General features: G+C 40.7%; 1 protein-coding gene across 1 annotated transcript; it reads right to left on the reverse strand.

The window, feature by feature from the left end:
• Positions 1 to 1,111: 1,111 nt before the first annotated feature.
• LOC112222221 (protein Wnt-7a) lies at positions 1,112 to 10,883 on the reverse strand. The gene is made up of 4 exons (XM_024384924.2): positions 10,524 to 10,883; positions 9,618 to 9,844; positions 5,937 to 6,208; positions 1,112 to 3,065 (listed from the first exon to the last, which is right to left on the reverse strand). The coding sequence occupies exons 1-4, from the start codon at positions 10,592 to 10,594 to the stop codon at positions 2,583 to 2,585; spliced, it is 1,053 nt and encodes a 350-aa protein (XP_024240692.1). The 5' UTR covers positions 10,595 to 10,883; the 3' UTR covers positions 1,112 to 2,582.
• Between the last annotated feature and the right edge of the window lie 341 nt (positions 10,884 to 11,224).

Raw genomic sequence — 11,224 nt, forward strand, 5'->3', positions numbered from 1 at the left:
ATTCATACATAACTTTATTTCAGAGGGTCACATTGCGACCAAGTTATCTGTTAACACCTTTCTCTCCCTGTTCTAGTTTTATTAGGGAAGTGGAAGAGGGCGATTGTGGGCTTGAGCATCGTTAACATTTCCCTGACATGTCAGCCGGCATCTCCTTTGGACTGCCTCACATTTTCTGGGGTGCAGAGGGAGTTGTTGTAGCAACTAGGGGCTTTAGGAGTGAATGAAGCAGATGTGCTGGTCATCTATCAGCTGACAGCTCCAACTCCTCCCTGCCTGAGCAAGTCATCACCACCGTGACAGCCAGCCCAACCAGCCTCATCAATTACACCAACATCCTACCATTAGCGCACAAACGCTTTTCTCCTCCGTTACATTCAACCGCGTCCTTCCCAGTCTGAAGCCAAGATGGGCCCTCAATTAAGTCTGAATAACTTTCCGCACTTTCTCCAAGAATGTCTCTTTTTTTCTTTAGCCCTGCTTACTTCACAGTTTGCAACCATAGAGTGAACCGTGTCAGTGATTGATTTAACTCTAAGCATTTAAGCCTTACCACGATCACATATGATATCTATGGTCTATTAGCTTCATTGTCTTTAATAAATAATAGTTTGCTCAATGTGGCGTGTTGCAGCCTAATGGCAGCATAAAACTGTCATACAATACAATCAACTTAAAGTCCAAGTAATAAAGCCCATAGTTAATTAATGTGTAGTTAACATGTAATTAATATGTAATAACATTGTGGTTTTAGAGACCAGGCTATATTTAGGCTGAAAATCAGAACCAATTTGAGCTGCCTCTCTTGTCGTGTAAGTTGTAGATGTAGCATCTTAATTTGAGCCAGTTTTCTACAGCAGGAAAATAATCCTGCAGCAACAGGAAATGAGAATTATTATGTGGGTTATAATTACGGGTTGATACATTTATACATTTTTTTCGGCTAACTCAAGTCTGAAATTTCAAAGGGGAAATGACATACTTAAGTATTTTTAAAGCTGAAATACACTACAAGTTTGAAATTTCTTACAGTGCAGGAAAGATCTACAACAGGATGATCAAGTAAAGATCTGTAGGGTTAGTAGTGAAATGAAACCCTCAGAGTCATGGCTTGTTAGTCTTATCCCCGTTCCTGTATTCCAACCATAGCAGTCATGAAATGCAGTAAACAAAGCAGTTTGAACACAGCCATATATTCACAGGGACAAACACATGGCTCCAAATAACATACAGTATACAGTACAACAATACAGTATACAGTACAACAATACAGTATACAGTACAACAATACAGTATACAGTACAACAATGAAGTGACAGCAGTGGCACATTTTCCCACATGGGTTTTCCAGAGGCATAAAGAGGGAAGAGTGTGATATTGAATGGGTTTTCCAGAGGCATAAAGAGGGAAGAGTGTGATATTGAATGGGTTTTCCAGAGGCATAAAGAGGGAAGAGTGTGATATTGAATGGGTTTTCCAGAGGCATAAAGAGGGAAGAGTGTGATATTGAAATATGCCAGAAGAAATAGTATAAATAAGACATGTATATAAAAATAGGCTTTTTCAAAATATACTCTCTTTACCAATATTTACCAAAAAGAGTGTCTGGTTGAATATGTCTTGTTAAATTTAGTCAGCTTGAGGTGAGCGTTGTCACTCAACACAGACAGTAGTGTTGATGCCCTTAGACCACAGTGAGGGATTCTCCAGACTAGCAGCAAACAGAAGGAAGACTAAGTCCACGTCCAAAATGGCACCCTATTCCCCATATAGTGCACTACTTTTGGCCAGAGCCACTACAAAAGGAATAGGGTACGATTTCAGATTAAGCACAAACTCATGTCAGTAGCCTCTTACCAGCCTAACCTGGAACAATCTGAGCAACAGAATATTCCAGGTGGTCCTAATTCCAGTGTATGACTCTAAATTCTATTTTGGATTGCATTAACAAACAAAACAATAACAAAAACTCTCATTGGGGAAGAACCCACCATCTACACAATTAAGACTTGCTCCATAATGGATCAAATCAGTAGTTTCTTTATGAAATAAATTATTATGATTTATTTGTCTCTAAATACAGTGTGTTAAATATTCCCAATAGCTGTTTAATTTCATTTGTGCAGCATTATATCCAGCATTGATTTATGGTGAGCGTTGGGGGAATCCATTCACTCTACAGTCAACAAATAGTACACATCCATCCATAGCTTTTTAACAGTCTCAGCATTGACACATAGTCCAAAAACATAGGCTGGCTGGCTGGCTGGCAGATAGCGCAGTGTGTTATAGTTCATGTCCTGAGGCTGTCCCATCCTGCCATCCAGGACACAGTGTGTTTCCCTTTATGGTGATCTGTTGCAGGCATCCCAGTATATGTCCAATGAGAGGGGAGAAGGAGCATTGTGTGCAGACAAAATCGCTGTTGTTCCATCTTCTGCTTATAGTTCCTCAATGTCTACTGCTGAAAAAACAGCAATGATCCATTACCTAAAAAAGTTTCCATTATGCACACACACACACACACATCCACAACCACACCCACACACACACACACACATCCGACGGTCCAATAAATACTGTCATTTGCAGGTGTACACCTCTGTCCTCTCGCTGCAGGTGTTGCATTTGACGTAGCAGCACCACAGGAACTTGCAGTTGCACTGCCACACGCGGGAGTACTGGTGTGTGTTGTACCCTCGTCCACAGCACATCAGGTCACAGCCGCTGATCTGCTGCGTAACAGTCTTATTACACATCCGGCCCTGTGTCCCCATACTGCCTGTCACCGGGTCCGCCTCGCAGTAGTTAGGGGACTTCTCAATGAACACAAGGTCTGTGTCCATGGGCTTCCGGTAGGAGTAGGGCTTCTTGATCTTGAGGAATTTGGGCCGCTTGTTGCGGCTGGCTTTGACCGGTTCCACGTGCAGAGCATGGGCATACTTCTCTTTGAGAATGTAGCCGAGCTCGCGAAACTTGGGAAGTTTAGTCCAGCAGGTTTTAGTGGTGCAGGAGCCCGAAACACCGTGACACTTGCATTCCAGATGCATGTTCTTCTCCAGGATCTAGACACACAAACAACCAGGAGAGAGGTTACCTTTACAGGCCTTGCAAACCATCTGCTGAAGCTTCTATCACCATATATAAAAGTAGGTCATTGAAAAAGAAAGGCATCTGCAAACATATCATTCTACTATGTTTATAATGCACTTATAATGCACGATAATGGCCCCGAGGGTTCCATGTTTATTGTCATAATAACATGATCCTCTGAAATCAAAACATTCTGTGCAGGGCCAAGAGTCAGTGGATGTTGAAGTAAATTACAGGCCTACATAGTTTGATTGCTGAAAATAGCAACATAGCACAGTGACATACTCTGAGACTCAGGTATGTAAAAGTCAAGGAAGTGGGTAACATTGTGTGCACAGTGCAGCATTAGATCAGTAACTAGCTACTTGTGAATACAACAGCCCTTTAGAAAACAGTAGCTTAATTCAGACTGTACACAGGAGCCATAATTCTGGATCAGGTTACAGTCTCCTTGTGTGTAGGAGTGACTGGACAAGCTGCTGAATGATGTGGATTAATGTTAAAACCTTCTCCGATGACTATTACAAGTGTCTGCTATCTCAACCTGAAAAGGCACAGCCAACACTATAGCTACACTAATGTACTTGTCCCAATTCCTTGAACTAAATTGTATGGGGAGTTTGTTTGGAATCTACTATCTATATGCTAAAATAGATAGAAATTTGGAGAGTTCACGCAATCAGTGACAAGTGAAAAACCTTTAATTATGTTGCAATGCATATTGATTTTCCATGTCCACAAATTCTAGAATCAATAAAACAGATTGTATTTTAGTGCCTTTTACTGGAAATGCATACAAATGCATGAAAGTGCGGAGAAACAACGGTCTTTGCGGTTAGCCCTCCGTGGTATACCAGACAACACTTGGCTTCCAAGTTCCTAATCCATCAGTAGCCCTGTGACCAACACTTGTGACAGGCTTTGTCTGGTCGTATTGGACCTGGGGGCTGTGAACCTCGCTCCTGCTCAGTGTCACTGCGTTGATTAGCATAAATAAAGGAGGGGGGATAACTATCAAAACAGAGAGGCCATTTATTACCAAGGAGAAGGAAAAAAGAAAAGGCACAACTGATCTGAATCCACGAATGTAGCCCGTTTCACTGTGAGAGGCAATTTAGCTGTCTAGATAAGCGGGATGAATTCAGGCCCCACACAGAAAGGCAACAGTGAGCTGTTGAGCACAATGTGTGAGTGAAGGCTTTTCAGTCTGTCTGGGTACGTGTTGGTGGTTTGAATCAGGCCTCTGTGGAACAGAAAGAAGAGAGAGAGAGGGGTAAGGCTTGACTCTGGAGGGAGAGGTGCTTCTTTCCTCTTCACTAACTCCAGTGTACTACTAAGGAGCCTCGCCCAAGTTGTTTGGCACAATTATTCCGCTTCTTCTTTGACTTGCAGACTTGCTGGAGTCTCAGGGCTGATCTATTATTTGCTGCAGCCATGGATGCACAGGAGCCTTGATCTGAGAATGTGAACAGTCCCTAGTCCCTGATCCATCCTGGTTGTTTCTAGGGATTTTTCCACAGTGTTAGTCATTGACAGACTACAAGCCATTGAAAACAGCAGGTGACTCACATAAGTTGCTTTAAAGTCTTCGTTAGGCAGGTAACCGCTCCCAAGAGACTTGGTGATACAGTAGATATGATTCTACGATGTTAGGAGAGGTTATGGACAATAAGTATCACATAGAAACCTGTGGCACAAGACTATCACACACAATAAGTGCTTGGCTCTGCAATATCAGACAATCCAAGGAATGTAGGTATTGTGATAAACCTGAAGTAACTGTATCTTCTCCCAAAAGTGCAGAGCATAGGGACCAATCTAATGTACAGTGTCAATTTGTTTTCTGCCCAGAGATCTGGGTCGTAATCAAACCCTGCCACTTAAACTGCCCCCCCCCTCCCTAAAAGCTTCCATTTATTTCACTGCCTGTTTAATCTTGGCCCCAATGCCCAGATCCTTGGCAAGGTCCACCCGCTTCTGAGCATGGTGGAGACTACTAAATCACAACAGCCATGGTTACTGAGGCCTAGCCTACATTCGGAAGGCCATGTCGTTAACCAACACTTCGGTCTCAGATTTAGATTTGGTATTTACTTTCAAGTCTGCTCTGTACCAATTTGGGTAAACTACAGCACATTTTATCTTCAAGAAACTAGTTCCTGATTACAATAAAGACATTATAAGAGATTACTGAGATTGTTCCGAAAAATCTATGTTGGTCTGATGTTTTCATACCACAAAAAATGTTTTTTGAGTGAACTACCCTCAGATGTTGTTGTATTGAAACGTTTTTGGAGAATGGTCCTACATCACCTAATTAAATATTCTGGGATCCAGTTTAGGTTTGCTGGGATGACATTTTCACCATGGAAAATACATGCTGCTTTCTATCTATGATCCTTCCCTATGGAGAGAGAAACAGGAAATGGAGTGGTGTAGTCATGTACCTTGCATCCCACCTCGTTGATGTGAAGGTTCATCAGAGATCTGGCTTTCTGTTTGAAAATGCATGGAGCCTTCCACCTACAGATGTGCTATCTAAATTTGTTTCAGAGGATTTTCCTGCACAGCAGGAAATGTAAACTTGTAGTATATTTGGGATTTAAAAAAGCTTATAAAGATCGTAATTTCAACGTAAACATTTCAGATTTGATTTGCCCGAACAGAAAATGTATCAACCCCTACAAAAATGTTCATTAATTAAAATCAACATAATAATTAACATTTCCTGTTGCTGCAGGAATATTTTCTTGCTTTGAGAAACTGTTCAAATTCAGATAGCACATTTGTAAGATCCTTCCCTATGGAGAAAGAAACAAGAAGTGGAGTGGATGGTCACGTACCTTGCGTCCCACCTCGTTGTTATGCAGGTTCATGAGAGACCTGGCGTTCTGTTTGACCTCCCTGGCATCAACGAACACCTTTGAGAAGCCCAGGCCGTAGCTGATGTCTGCTGAACAGCCTCCCCACTTCCAGCCCTGGCCTTTACTGTAGAAACCCTGCTTCTCCGTATCACAGCTGCAGTCACTCAGGTTTCCCTGCGTACAGGCTGCAGTGATGGCGTGGGCAACTCCGGCCGCAATGATGGCATAGGTGAACGCAGCCTCTTTACTGCCTAGGAGAGAACATAGGAGGAACTTGAATATTTTACTGACTTGCAGTTCATAATTTTAATGTATGAATGAGTGTGATATCTGGGAGATATCTGATATCAGGAATAATGCATATATTTTTGGTGCTACAGCTGTATGTTTCACCACTTGATAAATAGGACAGGGATAAGGGAGGAAATATGAATTTTCATTACATACTTCCGTCTAAATGGTGCATATAAAATATACTGTATGTTGAAAAATAGCAATTTGAAAGCAGATTAACCAATAAGTGTGAGTGCTCATATCAAAATCTTTGTCAGTCTCACTCACGACCACTCAATGACTACAGTAATCTGGAAACTGGCCTGCCTTTTACCAAAATGGCTGTGAACAAGTCAATAAAGCAGTATGAATGAGAGGGCTTTGGAGAAGGAAGAGCTATTGATCCGATCAGAGCCTGGTACGCTCTGTGTATTCTTGCAGGGTGGATCTTGATTCAGAGGTTATCTCCCCAAGGTCCGACTAACAAATCATTTACGCACACTGGGGTGTTTGAATTATCGGGAAATAGTTTAAGATTAACCTGTCATGATTTAAAGAGAGAGCTTCTTGCAAAAAGATTTTAGTCATAGCATGTATTTCAAGGTCTCAAGATGATAAGCAAATAGGGAACAGGGAAACTGGCTTATACCAAGCTTTAATACCAAGCTTTAATGTATAAGTGCATACTTGTGTAATTTTCCAATGAGTTAGTTTAGTTTAACATTATTTCCTGATGCAAACAAATGGGTCGTAGATATTAATCTTATTATTAACCAAACATGAATTCTCTGTGTGCATGCATAGAGAGTGAAATATCTGCATCTGAAGTTATGTAGCTAGAGTATATACAAACAATAAGCTACCGATGGCAATATCCATCATATCTATGTAAACAAACTCCTCCAGTTGACATTTCCTCCAAACAAACACGATACCATCCTCGGTACTTTCTGGTGAACACAGATTCACTAGGTGCTGCTGCCCTGTTCTTGATAAACATCTTGGATCTGTGCCCTTGCCATTGGAAAAAAAACCTCATATTGAGGCATCAATTATGTGGACGTTTTTATAGATTTGAATGGCCCCGAGCCAAAAAAAGAAGGTGTGCCAGCACAAAGTCAGTCAGTTCTGACTGCTCCGCTGTTCATTTTCCCCCAGATCATTGGTTCAAAACAAAGGAGGGTAGGAATTATGTAGTACTTTGTCATGAGACCTGAGTGGAAAGACTTAAAAGCAACGGAAGCAATGCTTTGAAGTGTTGAATATGAATACTCTTATTGCACCAAGTTATATGTAGAAAAGCCCATTTAAAAAAGTCTCATTAAATGTTATTTTAGTCTTCATGTTGGTTGATATGCAACGCACAAAATACTACTGAAAAACTACTGAAATACTAAAAACATTAGATGCACCTTGCACCCCTGCAAACAAAAAAACCCTAGGCTGCCTTTCCTAGGCCACAAGTGAGAGCATGCAAGCTCCACCCCACTCACACTAGACATCAACAATGGCATTCATTTCTAACCACTAATCTGATCAGTGAAACCAATCTATTTTGCATGGTTGTCCATGCCAAACTCTTCAATGTCTTAAACCACTCATTCATGAAGAAAACATATTGTGAAAGACCACCGTTTTCACTTGAACAGCAGGAGAGGATTATACCTTTCACACCAACAGCTGTAGATAGCCAAGACCTTTTCATAGTGCCAACCATCAATAATATTGCGAACTGCCATTGGATGCACTAGTTGTGGATTTATAGTAATGCATTGTATGAAGGGAAATAAGAGATCAGAAGATGACAAGTAGCTATACTGTAGTCTACACTCTTTAAAAAAGGTGCTATCTAGAACCTTAATGGGTTCTTCAACTGTCGCCATAGGATAACCCTATGAAGAACCCTTTTGGTTCCAGGTAGAACTCTTTTGGGGTTCCATGTAGAACCCTTTCTACAGAGGGTTCTACATGGAAACAAAAAGGGTTATCCTATCAGGACAGCCAAAGAACCCTTTTGGAACCCATTTTTCTAAGAGTGTAGCTAATTGTCATTGATGGTTTAAACACCAACCGTTTTCTATTTCAATGCTATTAGCTACATTTGTTGTGTGCGACTCTGTTGAAGAGCCCAACTCCAGGTTGAGATAGGATAAGATCCTAGACTACATTCTAGTTGCACCCTGAATATGCAACAATCTATTGGTTGCCACAGATTCACCATCTGCTGAATATCTGATCACATTGGGATCAACGTCAGCTGCTCTGTTATCCAGAGTATCTGTGACTTTATGCAATATTATGCACAGGAGCATACTCCAAGAAGTCCTTCAGACAACTCCAGGGCATGCTTGATAGGCACAACATGGAAAAGTTCTTATTGAACAAGTTCAGCCTCCATTGTACCAGCCATGAGCCTGCATCTATTGTAGGCCATCCCCGTGTCCCCAAATACATCCAATACACTCATCAATGCTATTGCCTGACCAGGTAGTTCCAGTACTTCATTTGAACTTTTCCTTTCTTTCCTTATTCCCCTGTGTATGTTCAGTTCAGTATTTTAGGACTTTATTTCTCTGTACTTTCTATCCACTGTAACTTATACCCGTGGTAAGATTGTCGTCTTTACTGTGAGAGCCACAGCACCCAGTGATAGAGAAAGATAAAGACCAGTGAATATGTGTCTCAGGAGACTACACTGCACTGAAAAGACAGGCTGTCAATGTTCACAAGAGCTTTGTTACTGTGCTGGCTTCTGATACCGTTTGGACTTGTTCAGTTCCCCTTCTTTCTCTCTCACTCTGGCTCTCTCTTGTAAGACCAGTGTTAGACTTTAGAGATAGGAAGTAAATGACACAGCTTCAACCTAACCATGATCATTTAGGTTATTGGGAAAATGTGTATGCTGTTACAATTAAGTTGCCTGTTGATACTTCTAGTGTATAGCCTATGGGAAACGTTTTTAAAAGTCTCTGTCAACGTATTGTAATTGCCACAGCATGTTGCTCTCAAATGGACACGCAGTTCCCTTTCTCTAAAGTGTGTCCATGTTATCGACGCACACATAATGCAAGTATATATAGCCTAAAGACAGGAATGTATACGCGCTGGTGACATTAAAAGGGGGAAATATATTAGCACCTATGAGTCCGTAGATAATATTCAGAAAAGAAACAAACGATTTGTGTCAAATGTCATTTCAATATATAGGCTAAGCCAGGTTCTCAAAAGTATACGGGACATTTGTCTGCATGCGGCACTGAGCGCTCTTGACTCACAATGCGAAAGCTAACCTACAGGCCTATATAAATTATACAATTGGGGACATTTTTAGTAATGAAATGACATTTAAAAATACTCTGACCAAACTTGAATTGATTTGCAACATACCCACTTTCAACTCTTTTCCGAAGACCGTTCTCTCTCCAAGCGCAGAGCAGTTCCAGCGCCCATTTTTGAATTGAAACTGACACTCGTTGATCCCCATTTGTGCTCCCTCTCCGATGACAATAATGGCATCGGGGCGACTCTGGCAGATTATCCGCTGTCGGGGAGCCAACCCGGGAATCTTGTTACAGATTATACTCGCACCTAGCGCGACCACGGATGAAAAGCCACTGTAAGGATACAAGAGTTAGACATGGAATTAAAGTGACTGCCAGATATTGCTATATGGACAACATAGTTTTCAAACTCCTAGATAATACCGTGTTTATTAAAGCTTTATTACATGTTTATATTATGAAATAGGGTTATACATTCATACAATTTAAAAGCACAGACTTAATGTTTTCCTTGCCTCTTGAGGTTATTAAACCTGGGTTTGTATAAATACGAGGCATATCTCCCTTATTAAACTCAATGAACCTGTCTTTGAGTCATCTACAAGTGTGTTACAAAATAGAAAGGACTAAACATAAACATTCTGTAGCCTAATTTATAAATTTAATGTATTTGATTTGTATGGGCCAAGAGATCGGAATAAACTTCGTCAGGTGGTTTCTAATGGTAAAAACGCAGATTTTCCATCAACTCGGTAGATTTTTTGGAACAGAATAATTAAACTCTCAGAAACCTTGCATTGTTCACGGGCCAATGTCAAATGAATAATGAACATAGTTTACGTAGATGGATAATTACAATAATTGAAAGAAAGTTTAATTTATAGAAACGTAGCCTGTGTAACAAAATTACATCCGAAACGTTCTGTTATAGTCTATACTCTTTATGTTTTATATTCTGATATTTAGGAACATAACAATGTGAGATGGACATGCCTATAAGAATCAAACTCACCCGATTTTCAAATAGACAATCCCAAGGCAAAGCAAAACCCGAAAAATCCAGCGCCTAGTTTTCCGACTCATGGTGCTTCCACTCTCAGTTTCATGCAATGTGTAAGCGAAAATGATAAATAGATAGATATTCTCCGATAGTCACTGTCCAAGTATCCAAAGTTACTCCAAGTCGATACCAACGAATATCCCCAATAGTTACTCTCAATAATTTGATATAGTTTCCTAGCTGTAATGATTTCCGTAAATTCCCCTTAAGTGTCCCCTTTGCTGCGCCGGCTTGTCATTGCGAGGGTGTCACAGGTAAAACTAAGGATGAGAAAGTATTGTAGTGTGATTATCTCCTTCTCACAGTTCCTTTGCTACCCGCATGATCTATATATCTGGCTCATATATCCGGGGCGTGTTTAGAGAAGACATAGGGCCCTACTGTGGAATCCCGCCTGGGCTGAATCTCTCCACAACTATTCCAGTTGTCAGTTCACCTAATCATTAAGCCTTTTACCTTTCTAATAAATGGAAACACACACGCAGTGGATAGTGATGGTAGTACATCTTGTGCGTTGATAATGAGAATATGTTACCTTCCCTAACGGCGTATGATTATCATTAAATAGGCTACAATTTATACTTCAAAAATAAACATAGCCTAACTCGAACTGCCGAACTCATCTCAAATTAAATTGCATGCATACATTTTCA

The sequence above is a fragment of the Oncorhynchus tshawytscha genome, linkage group LG22 (genome assembly GCF_018296145.1).
Source record: "Oncorhynchus tshawytscha isolate Ot180627B linkage group LG22, Otsh_v2.0, whole genome shotgun sequence".
Taxonomy (NCBI): domain Eukaryota; kingdom Metazoa; phylum Chordata; class Actinopteri; order Salmoniformes; family Salmonidae; genus Oncorhynchus; species Oncorhynchus tshawytscha.